This window comes from Lactuca saligna, chromosome 1 (genome assembly GCF_052625555.1).
Source record: "Lactuca saligna cultivar CGN05327 chromosome 1, ASM5262555v1, whole genome shotgun sequence".
In the NCBI taxonomy this organism is placed as follows: Eukaryota; Viridiplantae; Streptophyta; class Magnoliopsida; order Asterales; family Asteraceae; genus Lactuca; species Lactuca saligna.
In genome coordinates, this window is record NC_136417.1 from 74,430,075 (window position 1) to 74,449,745 (window position 19,671).

General features: G+C 30.7%; 1 protein-coding gene across 1 annotated transcript; it reads left to right on the forward strand.

Annotated features, from left to right (window-relative positions):
- The first annotated feature begins 14,952 nt into the window (after positions 1–14,952).
- LOC145008537 (uncharacterized) lies at positions 14,953–15,372 on the forward strand. The gene has a single exon (XM_078967131.1). It carries the CDS (start codon positions 14,953–14,955, stop codon positions 15,370–15,372), a length of 420 nt encoding a protein of 139 aa, XP_078823257.1.
- The last annotated feature ends 4,299 nt before the right edge of the window (positions 15,373–19,671 follow it).

The window sequence follows — 19,671 nt, forward strand, 5'->3', positions numbered from 1 at the left end:
ACATTTATCGCAAGTGGCATAAAAACTCAAGGGTTTTCAGCGCCACCTTCATCAGAGTTGAAGATCTGGTCAACTTACATCATCTTTCTTTGTCTTCTACGCCGGAAAATCGAGGGTTTTCTAGATACTACCATTGGTATTGACCGGTGTGGTGGTGAAGTTCATATCTCCGGTCGGCAATGTTGGTGGCGTCCATATCTTTGGTCGGCGATGTTGGCAGCGTTTATATCTCCGACCGATGGTGGTGGTGGTATTTATCTTTGTGAAAATTTTATAGAAAATGGGTAGAGAGACAGGAAGAGGGGAGAGGTTGGGTGGGGTGGGGTGGGGTTGTATTTTATTTGTTTTTGTTAATTATTGTAACAAAAAGAAAATGAAAAAAACAAAATTAAAAGGGTAATTCCATCATTTTAAATATTTTCATAAAGTTTTGGACCAAACTTGCAACAAAATCAAAATTTTGGACTATTGGTGCTTGTCCAAACTTTTTTGGACCAAAGTGGCAATTTTCAGCTAACAACATGGACCATTTGTGCAGTTTAGTCAAACAATAATTTAATCAATATATAAACAATAAGTGTATCATAACATACCAATTGAATCTTCCAACCGCATCAGGTGCCTTTAAACATTAAATTAATCAATTGCAAGAGAAATTAAAATTACCTTCAAGAACAGATAACGACGACACTTCTCCTTTATCTTTGTAATTTCTAAACAAACCCCATGACGGCTTCACTTACCCTTTATCTTAAGAAAGATTTTTCAAATTTACAAAGGTAAAAGAAGATTAAATTTCCTTTCAATTAAATGCTAATCGCACCCGTAGAAATATGAGTGTTGAACCCTGGAAATTGCACTAGCAAGAACATTCGTACCTGTAATTTAAAAATTGCCAAACATCAACCACGAGTCTCCGTAATTTTAGAGCTTCGGTGGAGGGGCATAGGGTTTTGAGATGGGATAAGTGATGATTTTGTGGTCGGTGACTCATAAAGGAATGCTGGTTTTGTAGGGTATAAGTTATTCCCTTATTTTGAATTATTTTTTATCATAATTATATATACTAAGATTACTATTATACCCTTATTTATTTATTTATTCATTTATTTTTTTCTAAATTCTCATTGCTCCCTACCAACACAATATATATATATATATATATATATATATATATATATATATATATATATATATATATATATATATATATATATATATGGGTAACTGAATATACCTAACAACTTTATATAAGCTTAGGTACATAACTTCATCATACTAAGTTGTTTTGCATTATAATTTCATTGCAATCGTCTAAAGTTCTTAAACTTAACCCTTAACTTCATTTACTTCGAAAACTTTTGGAATTTAACCATTATATAATCTACCTACATCATTTCAGTTTTAACAGTAATATATATGAAACCCATCAAGAGGTATTCGGTAGAAAGACATGATTTAAAAGGAAGACAATGGTAAAGTCTAAAGATTTTGGAAATAATCAGGTTACATGTCTTACATGTCTGAAGTTTAAGAACCTTGAGCGATTACAATGCAAATATGATAGAAAACAACATAGTATGATAAAGTTAGCCACCTAAGTTTGTATAATGCTATTAGGTAAACTCACTTTACATTATATATATATATATATATATATATATATATATATATATATATATATATATATATATATATATATATATATATATATATATATATATATATTATGTGTATAATTAATGTTTTAGTAAACGTAAATCAAACGACAAAAATTTGATGGGTTTGTCAAATCATATAAGTTGTGTAGCAGATGAAATACTATTATTTTTATATAAGTTAAGACATGAGACTATTAATTTATATATTAGGGTTTTTTTTTTTACTTTTAACAGCAAACTAGTTTAACATACTCCTAAATACCATTTATGTTTCCTAAGAAGCATGAACGTATGACCTTTAATTACAAAGTCACTCCTTACGATTTGGCGAAAGACCCTTCAATACATATATATATATATATATATATATATATATATATATATATATATATATATATATAGGTTTATGTTATTCTATTCTAACTAATTATTGTATGGATATCATATCCTATGAGAATGATAAAAAAATATATCGTTTGATAATATAAATATGTTCAATCTTATATAACTATCGTCATTAGCAGACATTCTCACTAATTAAATCGTCTATCAATTTATTATACACTTATTATTATTATTCTCATTTCTGTTAGAATGTTTGTCAGAATATTTATTGGGTCGTATCTTGTCAGAATGAAAATGAGTGACAAACGATGTGTGAAAACAAAAATAAATAATAATTACAGAGAATGCATGAAAATGACAATATTTTTGAAAGGTTGAACGTATTCGTATTGCTAAACAACTTATTCTCTTACTAATTCTCATAGCATACGATATCCGCACAATAATTAGTTAGAATAGTTGAACCTAGCTATATATATATATATATATATATATATATATATATATATATATATATATATATATATATATATATATATAGGGTTAGGTTCATGTGAGACGGCCTAATTTTGTGAGACGCATTTTTTTATTTTTTTTTATTTTTATTTTTTTTAGTTAATTTCTAGTTCTGAAAATAATATCTAAAAAAAGAACTTTTTGATTTTTCCATTTTTTTTGCATTTTAAAATTATTTTTAGAATATGTACAGTGTAAAATTTTATTAGAATATTTCACATATTTTTCAAAAAAACCGGATTTTTTTTTTATTAGTTTTTTATTTTTTTAGTTAATTAAAGTTCCGAAAATAATATTTAAAAAAAGAATTTTTAGATTTTTCCATTTATTTTGCATTTTAAAATTATTTTTTAGAATATGTACAGTGTAATATTCTATTAGAATATTTCACGTATTTTTCAAAAAAAACAAGATTTTTTTTAGTTAATTCAAGTTCCGAAAAAAATAATTAATTTTTTTTTTTGGATTTTTCCGTTTATTTTGCATTTTAAAATTATTTTTAGATTTGGTCTCATGGTCTCATAAAATTTGAATGGTCTCAAATGAACCTGAACATATATATATATATATATATATATATATATATATATATATATATATATATATATATATATATATATATATATATATATATATATATATATATATATAGGGTGACGTTCAATAAAGAACCATAATTAACTAAGAAACCAATCTTTTTTTCAGCTTTCAGAATTTATTTTTTATAAAAAAAAAAAACTAAAAATACAGAAATTCATAACTTTTTATCATTTTTCCAATGATATAAAATTCGAATTTTTTTTACGTTAAATTCACAATATGAATCTTTGAAAATTCACAACGTGAATCTGGTTCACACGGTAAATCCGAAAAACATTTTTCACGTTCACAATGTTAATATATGAATTTAGATATTTTTAGATTTTCTTTTTCAATAAAGAATAATCTTTACAAATTGAAAAAAAGATTTGGTTCCTTGAATAACCAAAATTTATGGTTATCTATCGAACTTTTCCCTATATATATATATATATATATATATATATATATATATATATATATATATATATATATATATATATATATATATGGAAAATTTCAATAGAGAATTATTATTTAAGGAACCAAGGAACCAATCCAAAGCGTCGGAATTTAAAACGATCAACGGCAAAAGGAAGAATTGTAATTTTTATAATGGACGCACATGTACCAAATTATAACAAAACTCACTTCTTTTTTTCATTTAAATTTTTTTTAGGCCAAGTTTTTTATCGAAAAAAATCCGAATATACCATTGTTCACGATTTTTCGTCCTCTTTCCATATAGATCCATGCTGATATATAAAAAACAAACTTTTTTTCGAAAAAAAACCCATTTAATTTTCTTATTTATTTTTTCAATATTTCAGCTTTTTAAAAAAAAAAAAACTAATTATATCAAAAATATTAATTTTTTGTACTCTATTAATAAACATCAACACCGATTAAAAAAAAACCCTCGAACATTGTAGATTCACACTGTGAATCTAAACTGTAAATATTTCAATTTTTAACATTCACAATATAAAAAATCTTGAACAGTTCAGATTCACATTGTGAATCTGAATTACTATTATGCACACTGTGAATCTGAGAATGTTCACAAAAAAAACCTCGATCAGTGTAGATTCACATTATGAATCTAAACTGTAAATATTTCAAATTTTAACATTCACAATGTGAAAAAGCTCCGATCAAGTTCAGATTCACACTTTGAATCTGATTTATTATTATACACATTGTGAATCTTAGGAGGTTCACAATGTGAATCTGAACACGTTTACAATATGAATCTGAACAAGTTCACAATGTGAATCTGAACTGAAATATGGTTTTTTTTTTTAAAACATGAATATGAATCTATGTTTCAAAAGTACAAAAATATGAATTTTGATATGTTTATTAATTTTTTTCTATAAAAAATAGACCTTAACTTTTTTCATTAAAGAAAATGAAGTGGGTTTTTTTCGAAATAAAAAAGTTCGTTTTTTATATATCATCATGAATTTCTATGGAAAGATAATGAAAAATCGTGAACAACGGTATATTCGGGATTTTTTTTTATAGAAAACATTGCCTAAAAAAAATTATAAACAAAAAAAAGTGGTGAGTTTTTTTGTAAAGGGTGGATTTTTTGATATAATCCGGTGTGTGTGCGTCCAATGTAAAAGTATACATCTATTTCCTTGGCCGTTGATCGTTATGATATCCGATGGTCACGATTGGTTCCTTGGTTCATTGGTTAATTATGGTTCTCTATTGAAAGTCAATATATATATATATATATATATATATATATATATATATATATATATATATATATATATATATATATATATATATATAGTACGAAACTTCTAAAATATGTTGTTTTAACATAGTAAATATACCCGATTTGGTTTTCACTTGGTAAATATATCATCCTCGATAAGATTTTGTTTCCTCCATTACTGTTTTACCATCCCTATTTTCTTTCCCCTGTTATCATTTATTACTTCACCCCAGTAAACATTACTTTTTTACATTGTCACGAAGATCTAAGATAATCAATATTCTTGCTTCCTTATCAAAACTATTGTGTCGATCTTGAATTTACATCTCCAATTGTTAATCGTTAATCCCCTAACCACAATCTTTATATAGTAAAAGAACGTGTTTTCATAAGGTTTAGTACCTAAGCTTAGGTGAGGCTGTAATGTATATTCACTTTTCCCATATATATATATATATATATATATATATATATATATATATATATATATATATATATATATACACTAATAAAAGAATAAGTTTATTCTGCTATTGACAAGTGTCATACTATTAGATACCCTCATTAATATTATATGTCAATTATCATACCACTTGTCAACCTATTAATTATCCATTTTAAATTTCAAAATTTAAATTTCTCACTCTAATTACATTAAATTAATAATTGATTCTCTATTTTAAACTTCAAAATTTAAATTTTATCACTTTAATTATATTAAATTAATAACATTAGATTAAAAAATAAAATAAAATAAATACAGATTGTAAGGTGATATAACTTCATATATTTATTTAAATCAACGATTATAATTTTATATAACTAAAAAATATCTCATAAGTAATACTTTATTTAAAATAATTGATTAATATATTTGGTTTTTAATATGAAAGTTTAATTAATTTTATAATCGTGGTTCTCACGGGTTATAAACTATTATATATATATATATATATATATATATATGACGAAACTTCAAAATTGGTCCCTATGGTTTCAAAACTTTTAACAAATGGTCCTTTTCGCTAACTCCGTTAGCTTTTGGCCGTTAAGTAAGGGGTATTTTTGTCATTTCACTACCCAGGAACCATTTATGAGGTTTTTTATTACTTTTTTTAAAAATAAATAAATACATAAATAAAATTTAATTTGCAGGTCTATTTGTGTCCATCGTGTTCATCTATGAACAACTGAACATACAATCAAAATCGATTTGTTTAAATCTAGGAATCAAAACTCGATGTATCAGGTTTTTGGTTTATACATGAGTGAAGAATCTGAGAACTCATCCGGTGAAGCTGATTCGGGTGAATCCATATTCATTCCGGTGATGCTCCAAATTCGATGGATTTTCTCTAGTAAATCCATCTTCATTCCAAGGAGGCTGATATATTTTAGCAGTTTAAGAAAAGAAAAAAGAAACATGAAGACACAGACGGAAATTAATAACTAATTTCCATCTTCTACAACTCATTTTTTTCTCCCCTGAATCCTAATCTGGAAGACGGTTCCTAGTCCAACTCCGACAACCATTTTTTCAGGCCAACAACTCGCAGGAAAAGAAGAGAGAAAGGTTTGGTGTCTGATCTCCACTACAGATCTCATCGGATGAGATGAATCAACCTAATTCCTTATTGGGTTCTTCTCGTAGGACTTCAAATCGGAAAACTCATCAGCCAATAAGTTGTTTTGAATATAGGGGAAAAAAACCTAATAGGAGATGTCAATTTAGCGTATCTTTGTTTGGGTTTCAAGTGATATGGCTGAAAGATGCAGATGATATGGATGAAGGTTAAGATGATTTAGTGTTTGTATGTGTGCCGTTTTTAGTGGATCCCAAAGAAGACGAAGATGCATATGTTCTCCAAAAACAATGGTGTAGAGAGAGAGAGAGAGAGATGCATATGTGCTATTTTTAGTGGATCCCAAAGAAGACGAAGATGCATATGTTCTCCAAAAACGAGAGAGAGAAAGAGAGAGAGAGAGAGAGAGAGGGAGAGAGGTGGGACCCTTTAATATTAAATAATTATATATTTTTTCTTTTTTTTTTTAAAAAAAAAAATATGGCAAACTTCATAAATGGTCCCTGTGGTTGTGAAATTACTGAAATGCCCTTCACTTAACGGTTAAATGTTAACAGTGTTAGCGAAAAGGACCATTTGTTAAAAGTTTTGAAACCACAGGGACCACCTGTGAGGTTTTTTGAACTTAGAGACTAAACTTGATATTTTCGAAAACCACAGCGACCATTTTTGAAGTTTTGTCTATATATATATATATATATATATATATATATATATATATATATATATATATATATATATATATATATATATATATATATATATATATATATATATATATGTTACGTATCTAACTAAATCACTCTCCACTTAAATCCTTATGCATTTATATCACCACCTAATTAAAATAGTGCCCACTTCAATCGCTATATATAATTGTTTTTATGTTATCAATTATTATAGGTAATCGATATAAATTAACAACATGCTGTACCTTAATCCATTTATAGTTAAACTTTGTCGATACATGTTAAGAAAACAAATATGATATTGACATTAACTATAAAATAATAATTTCATACATTATTTTTGTAACATTGTATGTTTTTTAAACAACATTTTATATCACTAAAATTGTTTTTTTTACAAAAACATTTCAATAATTGTGAGAGTTTCTAGCTTTCTGTGTTACAAAAAATATCAACTACTATAGTAATTGAGAAAAATGACTCTACAACCTTCTTTGTTACTTTCAACATTGTTGAGAGAAGAACTTTGGGGATAGGGATTATGTTGAAAATGAAGTTAATCTCGACATATCTTTGTTAAGCTCAACAACAATTTATATGCGAAATGATATATCAGAAAGAGTGAAGTACAAAATCATCTCTCATTCAGTTGTCAAAATGCATATTTAATCCCTACTTTCAAAATTAACTCAAAGTTCCCTTGTTTGGTTAAAAGTTGTATGCTTCATCTCTCGTTAGTTTAAATCTGGATGCAACATCTCTTACGAGACTTGAAAAGACTATATTGTCATTGATTATTTTATTTTTGATTGTTTATGTTTATATTATTTATAATATTTAAATCTGGGCGCTCTCTCTCTCTCTCTCTCTCTCTCTCTCTCTCTCTCTCTCTCTCTCTCTCTCTCTCTCTGTGTGTGTGTGTGTGTGTGTGTGTGTGTGTGTCTCAAAAAAAACCCTACATCACATCCGCCTCCACTATTTGACACCATCATCTCCTTCCTCTGCCCGGTTACCCAACAACAGTCTCTTCCCATTAATCTCTTATTTCATCTGTGTGGAATCCTCCGATGCTTTGGTGTGATTATCGAAGTGTAGATCGGTGGTGGTGAATTTGGGTGGGTTTTATGGTGGTGGGTTAGTCGACGATCTAAAAAGAGAGCAGTAGAAAGATGGGGGTGTGGGTGTGTTTAACAATCGTGGAGGTTCTGTGGCGTCACGTTCCGATCGTTAGATGGGGGAATGGGTTTGTTCAAAAGGGCCGATCGGCAGATAAGGGAGTATTTCTTCAATTTACTATGTAACCACAAAGTAGGTAAAGAAATACTATATTGAATCTTAATCAAGCTTGCTTGCGATCTTGAAGTTTATAAACAATGAACATTAAAAATGGATAAAGATACTTGTATTCAGGTAAGATTCTGATTACAAAGTGGTTTTAGACTCGAAACACACGAATGCCCTCTATTTGTAGATAAAAAGTAATATTTATCGACCAGAACATTCAATACTATGGCCTACAGACGACCATGCCTCCCATGTCTCAACCAACATAATATTCCAAGGTAAAGAAAACGATAAAGGGCTCGAGATCTTCGTATCATCTTCTCCAAAAAGTCTTCGCATCATCAACAACACAATCTTTGCACCTCCATTCATCACATCATCGTATAGCTACGAAAAACACTTAACCATGTTTATTTGGTTGTCGAGGGTCACTTCATGCTTCAACAATTTACCGTTAAGTGACGATACAACTATTTAATTTCTTATCAAGTTTGAGAAATTTGATTAACATCTTCCAAAGCTTCCTCAAAGATGACTCCCAGTTGAATCTTTCACGAACAACATCATTTACGTCTTCATTAGTGTAATTTGATCTATCAATGACACTTAGAACTCCTTCAAGTTGACTATTGGAACACTTATTGAATGATGAAGCATGAAGGAAATTCTTCTCCGTAGATTTAACCACCCGAAAGATTATCAAAAGTTTTGGAAATTTCGAGACTCAATTCTTCATGTTATGAATTCCTACGATTATCATCATGGCTTCTTTGAATGAAGTATTTTCACATAACTAGAAAGTATTGGATGAATCTCTGGATCATGGATGCGAAGACATATACCGATGACCTAAGAAAGTCTCATAATCTTGCGTATGAAGGCTTGAAGTTGTGGCACTTCTTAATATTTATGTTGAATATTTTGGAAATGAAGAATATTTCTTCTAGATTCATTTTAATGAATTCATATTGACTTTAATCGTATAAAGGGATTTTTGAATATTTCTTTTGATGCTTGTCGGCGTGCTGGTATTTTTGTGAAGAAAGAAGCAACAGTGAACTTTTTGACGGACCCGCAGGATGGAAGGTCCACACTTAGATCGGCTGACATTTTGGTCTTTGGATGGATAGGAGGGAAACTTGGGTCTCTCATTGTTGGTTTTGGGAGTGGGGGTTTCACAGCTGGGCATGCCACTGCGTGCAAAGTGGTAAAGCACGAGAATGCATGTATAGCAAATGAATATGTGTTTGTTCCTTTTGCATTCGATACATTTGGTTTTCTCGCATCAGAGGAGGTGGAGCTCCTCAATAGAGTCTAACGGGTCATGCATTCTAATGTCATATCTCCTAGATCCACAAATGTAGTTTTCAAAAGAATTGGTTTTGCTATCCAGAAATGGCTAACGGCGCAACTTGTTGCCCGTTTGCCTTCAATCGATATGTATTGAATAAACAAATTGACAAGTCTAGTTTTGGATTCATTTTGTCAAAACGTATAAATAGATCCATACAAATACATTAGTAATTGTTCGAAGTACGTACAAAATAATACATTTTTTAAGCATGCTTTCCGCCCTAAAACTAAAGAGTAAAAAGAGATATGAATACTCGGTGGGGTTTTTTGCAGTTCCATGTGTTGTGGTTAGGTGATTTTCGATTCAACTCCTACTGGCGTCCTATGGAACAATAAGTTTCTAATGGATATTTTTCGATCAAACAATAAACAGTAATTACTTAGTCAACTAATTAAGTAATAAACTGTCACATGTTTTGGTTGAATTTTGTTGGTAAATAAGTAACTCACATGAACCAGATGTTCAAAAATTCACAAATATATGAAGATCAGATCGAAATATTTTGAAAATTTATTTTCATAATCTAACAAAAAAAATGAAACTCCAAGAATTTTTTGTGAATTTATTTGACTTGTTTAGAATTTATTCTCAATTTAAGCTCAAAATAATAAGAAAAATAAGAATAATTAGTAAACAGTTGTGAAAAATTATGAAACAATTTTTACAGTTCCTTTTAACCTGTTTAGGGTTTGGAAAAGTATTAACTTGATGTTTGGGAGTCTAAAACGCAGATTTTCAAATTCATGGTTAAATATAAGGTAAAATTGAAATAAAATAGCAAACATTAAAAAAATGGCTAAAATTTTACGTAGAGCCATTATTTGCTATTATATCAATCCCATTATTTTTTAGAATTTTTTTTTTCTGCTGGAAGTATTTATTTAGAGTTTAAAGGTCTAAAGTAGTTACTTTTGTATAAAAATAAGGAAATAAAGTTAGTTCTTGAAACATCACAAAACCCATATCCATATCATATGATGTTAGAGAAAAATCTAGTTTTATATATTTGGTGCTTCGTGGGTGCATTTAAACTCCATAAATTATAAGAATAAGTGTTTGGTTATTGTTGAACTTGTAAACAGAGCTGATAGTTTAGGAAATTTTATAATAATTTAAAAAATGTTTTAACTCAAAATATTTGGTTTTTTTTTGGATTTTGAAATGCTAGGAGTTCAAAATAATTTTGCAATTTTTTTTAGGAATAGTATGGTCTCTCGAACATGCACTACAAAACTAATATCCACAAAAAAGAAGTTCTTGAAGTAGCAGTTTTGTATTCACTGTTTGGCTGTCAATAACTAAACATATTTTAATTCGAAAGATAATCCATAGAACTTCATTCCAGAAGAATGAATAGAACTTTTGGACAGGAAATGATTGAGTTATTCTCTCCTAAAGTTGGGTATTGAAATCTAGTAGATTGCATGTATGTAAATGAGTTTGAAAAGTGAGTTTTAATCATTGTTTTTAGCAAATATTTTGCAATATTTTAAATATATCATTATCATTGCATGTTCTAGTCATATTCTGTAGAGACAAAAGTGGTTTTAAATTATGACATGTATACTGCATTCAAGTAGAAATTCTTTGTTCTCAACAACTGTGGAAATGAATTTTCAGTTTTTATCTTCAGATTTTATTTTTTAAGCTTGAATCATGAACATGAAACCATATTTTTCATACATGTAACATGTTGAAACACACCCATAATGTGCTAGAATTGATTATGACCAAAAGAAAAAAAAAACTAAGATGATGAAGAAGAAGAAAATGTGGTTTTTGAACTTTGAAAGTACATGCAAGCTTTCTTTTGGTCTTAGCAACCGTTTGATCCCTAATATTCACCATCTTTGACACATGCAATGCTTTAAATTAGAAACTACAACACTAAGATATGTGTAAATATTCGATCTATAGAATGGGCATAGAATCCAAAAATTGAAAGAAAATTAGCTAAAACTAGTATCAAAATGTAGAGGATGATGAAGGGAGTGCAGCCTCTTACCTAGACTTTTGTTTTGAGCTTCAAGAACACTATAAATTTCTTGGTTATACCAATATTATTGGATTGGAATTGTCAAGGTTTGAGTGAGAAACATTACAGGAGGATGAGAGATGAGTTAGAGTGTGGGAAAAGAAGTAATTGAGTGCTAAGAGAGAGAGAGAGAGAGAGAGAGAGAGAGAGAGAGAGAGAGAGAGAGAGAGAGAGAGAGAGAGAGAGAGAGAGGGAGGGAGAGGGGGGGGTGGGTAGCCAGATTTTTAAAGGGATAGAGGGTGAGGGAAGGCACCCAAGTAAAGTGTAGTGACCCGATTATGATGACGAATGCGGAAATGTAAAGATTAAGTGAATCAATCAACCACGAAGAACACAAAGAGTTAATAATTCATTTAAGCTCTCATTAATCTAGTAAGAAATTACAAAGTGGTTATGAAATAATTCTCTCAGTAGACTAAACTCACAAATGGGTTCTTACATAAAATGGAAGCCACTCACTTCCTATTTAAAGGAAAGGCTACACCAATTATGCAATCTAAGAGGGTAAGCCACATCCATGGAGAACTTTGTACCCTTACATTCTCCCCCTTAAAGTTAGGATTGGAAGTCTCGACTTCAATATCCAAAGTGAGCTCCATGCGATCAAGACCAACTCCTCCTCAAAGTAACATAGGTCTTCAAATCCTTTTTGAAAAAGAATATATGAGAAGCTTCGAATACCCATTTCAACATTCTCCCCCTTTTTATAATAAACAAATGATTATAAAACCCACAAGGGTATGAGAAATGCTCGAGGAATAAACCATACGAAACTCCCCCTCGATGTGTGACAAAAATTAAACCACAAAAATCTTACACGAAAAACAATCACGAAAGTCGACAAAAAAATCTTCAAAAGTTGTGAATATATCGACTTTTGGGTGAAAGTTACATGAAATTTGAAAATTCGGTTGAAATTGTCATTTTCGCAAATAGTGCAGGGACCGGTTGCGAAAAATTGTGTCTTGAGCTTCCCAATTCACTCCAAATGTAAAAAAATGTTATGACGGTTATCATGTGACTTGATAGTGATATTATGTAATAGTTTAGTTATGATAGGTTGGAAATATCAAAACTGGTGTTGGCAATTGTGAAGGATTTTATGAATACTTTTCAATAAGTACTTTATGCTTAATGGTTTCCTTTTTTTATTCCTCAATCTTGTGTTCAACTACTATAAATAGTATTAGCTTAGCTTATTTTACAATAAACTTCCTAAAAACTCCTAATCCACATCAAGATTAGATTGCTTGTGAAAACCTAGGGTTCTTTGTATGTTTCACTCTTATTCAATAAGATACAACCTTCCCAATTCACTCCAAATGTAAAAAAATGTTATAACAGTTATCATGTGACGTGATAGTGATATTATGTAATAGTTTATTTATGATGGGTTGGAAATATCAAAACTGGTGTTGGCATTTGTGAAGGATTTTATGAATACTTTTTAATAAGTACTTTATGCTTAATGGTTGCCTTTTTTTATTCCTCAACCTTGTGTTCAACTACTATAATTAGTATTAGCTTAGCTTATTTTAGAGTAAGCTTCCTAAAAGCTCCTAATTCACATCAATATTAGATTTGTTGCGAAAACCTAGGGTTCTTTGTATGTTTCACTCTTATCAATCAGATCACCTCCATTTCACAATTTGATTCATGATTCTAATTACTATCTTTCATATTTCATTTTCTTTGGGATCCTACAAGTGGTAACTAAGAAAGGATTTCTGAGTCATTTTAAAATCTTTGAATACTTTTGTATTCTTCGAGTTTTTCTTTAATCATTTTTAGTTTTCTAGATCTGTTCAACATTTGGAATTCAGTTGCAATTTTATCTAGAATTTTCTGTTTTATAACTCGTTTCAAGTTGAATATTTGTTTTAGCTCATTATTTTGTTTCATTGCTCAATTTGTTTCTAAATCATGTGTAAGGAAGATTCACATGTTGTTTCGTTCAACCTGTCCAATAATATCGGATCAGACACTAGAATTCCAATTTTGTTTCCTGATGACTACGAGGTTTAGGTATTGGATAATTAAGAGTACATCACATGAATTGAAGATCATGACTTGTATATTTGGAAATCCATCACAAAAGGACCACATCGTTTTTCAAAAACAAAGAAGTATGTTTACTCTTTCAATTATTATGAAAGAATTGTTGATAAGTATAACGATATAACCAAGGAAAAGAAAGAAAAGCTTCAAAATGATCTTAGAGCAAAAATAGATATACGTTTCACACTTGCACCAAGCACGTTTAGAGTCGTAAGCTCGTGTAAAATGATGAATGTGTTAATACAAGAAAATTGACACTTTGCACCACACGTCCGAAGTAATGGTGTTCCGAGAAGAGAAGCTTTTGAAGTAGAGAAAGTGACTGAAGACTAAAGAATTGTAATCTTTGTCCTAATGTATTTGTCTGTTTCATTATAATAGAAGTAGGAGACAATATCAAACGCAACACATTGACAGGCAGTTAATCTACAATCCATATTTCAATTTACTGCCTCTTTTCTCCTTTGTGCTACTAAGTAGTATAAATAGGAGTACCAACTTTGTAATCTAAACTCCTTTTATCAATCAAGAATCATATTTGTCATTATCTCATTCCATCATTCTCTTTACTTTATTTAAATACATTGCACTTAATAGTTGCTTATTGTTCATCATCATTCAGGGTTGACTAGTTTTATCTAGACTTGACCAGAATCTGTTATCAGCCTCCATTATTTTTGTTTACTCAAGGTTTAAGAGATTAAACCTTTTCAAGAAATATCTTTGTGACATCACTTGATTTATCATTTGGTATCATAGTGTGAGTGCTTGTCCTTTGAATCCACAAGATCAAATTATCGTTGACTAAGAATATCTTGGTGTCGTAATCATTTCTTTATCAAGTTAAAAGTTCTTCTATATACCATTTATGGTCAAAACAACATAAAAATGGGTGCTCCTAACATGAATCAATTATTGTATTCAATTTAAATATCCAACGGTGTGGGTTTTCCAACAAGAGCCTAATTGCTAATTGTTGAGGAATATGAACTTCGAAAAATGAGAATGGAAAGATTCTTGAATGGACCGTATAAAGGTGCCAAAATTTGGAGATCTGTTATTGAAGGTACTCATATTCCCACTCATTAAGTTGTTAGAGATGTTGCTGCAAATCTCATGGTTCAAGAAGAAGTTCGCCCTGTATATCCAACATTGATCGACAAAGAAAAGATGCATGTAGATGATGTTGCATTTTTCGAACATGGCTGTGGTATCCCTCAATCTCTTTTTGAATACTTTAAGTTGTGTAGATATGCTAAGCAGATATGGGATACGCTCAAGGATCTGTTTGAGGGTTCGGAAAATGTCAAAGGCAAGCGGATGAATTCACTGGTGAGTAAGTACGACACGTTCACAACATCTCCGGATGAATATGTAGACTTTGTAGCAAATTGCTACCGGATTATGGTGAATAACATGACAACCAATGGCATAAGAAGAACTCTAATCATGAACAATCTGAAGTTCATCAATAGCCTTGGAAAAAGTTGGGGTGATGTTAAGTCATGTCTCCAAAGTAATGGTTCACTCAATTAGTTAACCCTATTCCAATTTTTTTTACAAGCTACAAGGATCTCAAATCAAAAGTTGCTCAAACTCTCAGGAAGTTGTCTAGATGATCATTGGCTCTTTTGAGAACTGTCAGTATACCTCCATCAAAGTGTGCTCCTCCAGAACTATTTCTTCCGGCTCCACCTTCCGAAGAGATCTATAATCTTGAAGCTGCAACAGATTAAATTAGATTTCAACAAGAGTTTGTTTTAAGAAACACGAAGTACAACAACCATCAATGGGAAAACAATCTGATATTGCCATATTTATACATATTTTTAGGCAATATTTATTTACATTTTTACTAATAATTTGGTTATTTGCATAGAATATTGGTACTTATAAGCTTAAATTATATTTTGCAACCAAATATAAGCATTTTCGAAGAGAGGGACTCAAGTTGACAAAACATTGAACTCTGGAGGCTCGAAGGAATGAAGAATAAAAACTCAGCAAAAAACGCACTCATGACGTGAGGAATTGAAGACTTACAACGTGAGTGGAGTAATCTAGAAGATATACACCGAATGAAAGAAGAGTCCTTGTCGAATACGTTTATCTCGCACTGAGGACGTGAGGCTTATTGGCTCACGACGTGAGATTGGAAAAATCGAAAAAATATATAAACCCTTGTCCATTACGACTTGAGGGACTTTTGGCTGCCTTGGAGGATTCCTGGAGACGAATGAGAAGAAGAAACATTCTGGAATTGACTTTTAACACCAAGGAAGAAGAAGTTCATAATTTGATTTATAGATTGGTACATTTAAACATGTTTTTGATTATGGATTTTGTTTGTTTATTTGCTAGTATGTCCAGCTAAATCTAGCTGCTTCTGTTAGCTAGATGAAGTTAGAACACATGGTTTAATGCATTAGATTTGACTTTACTTGTTGGTAATATGCTTGTGTTGGATTGATTTTACCTAGCATGTTTGTTTGATAATTGATTGCTTTGAATTATTATTTTGTCTAGTTAGTGAATATGAAGTTACATGAATTTGAATACCAAATAATTCAGTGAACACTAGTTTATTAGAGCTAAGATCAAACAAATATTAGTTAAGCAATTAAATTATTAAAATTATGTTGTGTTAGAGAACTCATGATTATGACTATAATGTGTGTTTATCAAATCAATCTTACTTAGTTCCAATTTCATTTAGTAATCGATTTTGTGTTAACTATTGTGTGACCATACATAGATTTACATGAATTGATTAATGTTAGTAGATTTAGAACTAAATTGCTAATACTATCTTAATTGGTACCAACAATTATTGTGATAGCTAATTATTACCTATTGAGTGAAAGTGGATTCAAACTAACAGAAGTGTTTGTTTATTGATTGATTTTGTGTTAAAGAATTAAGTTCATCTAAACTTGTAAAATTAGATAAAACCCTTACTTTTGTTGATTATTAGGTTAGTTTAATAGTAAGTAGATTAATTAGTTAATACCGTTCCATGTGATCGACACCCGACTTACCCGACTATTCTATAATTTGACTAGGTACACTGCCTAGGTATCACACCCCAAAACCAAGAACGGCGGAAACGTTCTGGGGCGGAGGACGTCATGTACAATATCACAACAATGAAAAGTAGTAAACAAGCAACAACATCATCCATTGCATTAATAATATAATTTTAATACAAGTGTGTTCTGTCAAATTATAATAGACACTAAAGTATAAATCAAAAAGAAAGATGAGTTTTGATCGAGCTCCATCTTATCTAAACCTTGCATCGGTACCTGTCTATGGTTAACCTGAGGATACAAGTTATTTTGAAAGAGAGTGTCAGCTTTAAAGCTGGTGAGATCATAAGTATTTTAGTGTCTTAATTTGTATGTAAGTATTTGTATGTATATGAACTGTAAGTATTTGTATGTATACAAATTGTAAGTATTGAAAATTTATATGAATTGTAAGTATTGAAAATGTATATGAATTGTAAGTATTGAAAATGTTTGTAAAACAACTATAAACGTTTGAAAAACCCTAGAAATCCCTATGATTCCTACTATTATAAAAGAGAGTCTTCTACTAAGACCTAACTGCTCTGAATGTAGCCTTCTACCAAGACCTAACTGCTCTGAATGTAGCCTTCTACCAAGACCTAACTGCTCTGAATGTAGTCTTCTACCAAGACCCGACTCTTCTGAATGTAGTCTTCTACCAAGACTTAACTGTTCTAAATGTTCGTTTCTTGTAAAAGTGTGTAATTTTCCCAAGTGTAACTATCATTAACAAAATATAGTTTTTACATTTAATGTTCAAGTGAAAAGATCACTGAATATATGTAAATGGAAAATTAATGTAGTACTGTAGTGTAGTGCTATAAGAACTACTGCTGTACTAACTACCTTAAACCGGATTTATATTAAGGCATCATGTGATTAATTGTACCATACTATCGATTGGGTAACAACGACAAATGTAGGTCCTAAAAAGGTATGAAGTTTAGCACCCACAGACCTGCAGGTCCGGCTGTAGCTAGCAGCAAGGTGTAGGATAGTCAATCCAGTATAGATCTGTACGCAAACTCACGCTCTCCCTCCAAGAGACACTGGCTACAACTCGGGCCATGCCATTGAAGGCATGCTCCGATACAGTGGATCACAATTATTGTTAACGTATTCATGTATATGTAATGTACTGAAATGTTCTACGTGTGCTAGCTATAACATGTGTTCTCTCTCTATCTAGCATGAATAGTAATGTACTGTAATGTTCTAGCTGTAATGTATGTTCTCTCTATCTAGCAAGTATTGACTCATGAATGAACTGACTCATTGTATGATATCGCGTTCTAGTAATAGTTCTAGTATCTTCCTAACTACCCATATGGTAGTTTACTAGTAATCTAACTGGTACGTATGGATATGGATGTATACCCTTGCTACCCAAGAGCATTGGATGAACTGGAAGGGCATTTATGATAATATATGTACATATTATATATCACTAATATTTAAATGACCTTCGGATGGATACCTGATATCCCACCAGACCACATCCAAATCGAGGAAAAGGAAAAAGGGTGGATAGCCTTCCTAAGTGTTTTAAACATTTCTTATATATCTATACATATATAGGCATGGAATTGATAATATAAAAGCATAAATTAAGTTTTGTAAAACCTTTGAACATAATTATTATCTAAGAAAAGATCGACTTGATGCCAATCTATAAAACGGTTTGAAGGCATGAGTTTGATAAAACAGTTTAGTATAAAGAAACATTTGTTTGAAACACAATTATAAATAAGTTTGAAATGTAACATACAGAGTAATATGTACAGTGTAATAAGGAGTTTTAAACACATAAAGTGTTTATGAAAAACATTTGAAGGAAACTGTTTGGTAAAACGGCTAATGAGTAGCCAATCATTTGAATGTTGCTTACTAATCACATGTGATTGATATAGTAACTAGCATGATTCTACTTGTATCCCCCCATAAAACATTTAAAAACAGTTAAAACATTGATTAAGGGGTATGAACTCACCTGTTGTAAGTGGCACGGATAAACTGAAGAGGTAGGACTGCTAGGTGTCAAGTGAAGACTTTAGACACACACAATTGTCCTAATTACATATGAAGACATATGTATATAAACAATTAGTGATTATAACACTAATTAAACATGTATAAACATCCTAATGCGAGGAAAACAATTTGGTCAAGTGCTAGGAGGCTAATGGGTTGCAACAAAGGAGTGCAAGACCTCATATGGAAGTTTATGGTCAAAAGACCATGTGTGTTGGAGTTTAAGGCCCAGGGGGTAAACTACTAGCCGTAAACTCTCTATTAGGTCACTAAATGAAGCTTAAATTTATTACAACTTAAGTGGTGAAGTGCTTCTAGGCTTAAACAAGTGTTAGGGCTTCCTTTTAACACCTTTGAGGAGTTCACGGCCCATGGACCAAATCCCATGGAGATTACGGCCGTAATCTCCATTGGGAGGGTGTTTGTGGTGTTTTCAAGTCCCTAATTTAACTAGGAACTAAACTATGCTAGTGTAAAAGGCTTTAGAAGAGTTTATAGCACAATTTGGCACTATTGTTTGGAGTTCACGGCCCTGGAACTTCTTGGGCCGTGAACACCTTATTCTTGGTGTTCTAAGGGTTTTTGCTAGCCCTAAACTCATTTAGGTACTTGTCAAAATTAGTCTCTTGGCTTAAGGAAGGCTTTTAGGGCATTTAGACACCTAAAAATGGAGTTCACGGCCCAAGAACTTCCTTGGCCGTGAACTCACTTTCAACCCTTGATTCTTAATGTT

Bases quoted from the DNA above. Each gene is read 5' to 3' on its own strand.
- LOC145008537 (XM_078967131.1), top strand. From the start codon at position 14,953: ATGGTTCAAGAAGAAGTTCGCCCTGTATATCCAACATTGATCGACAAA.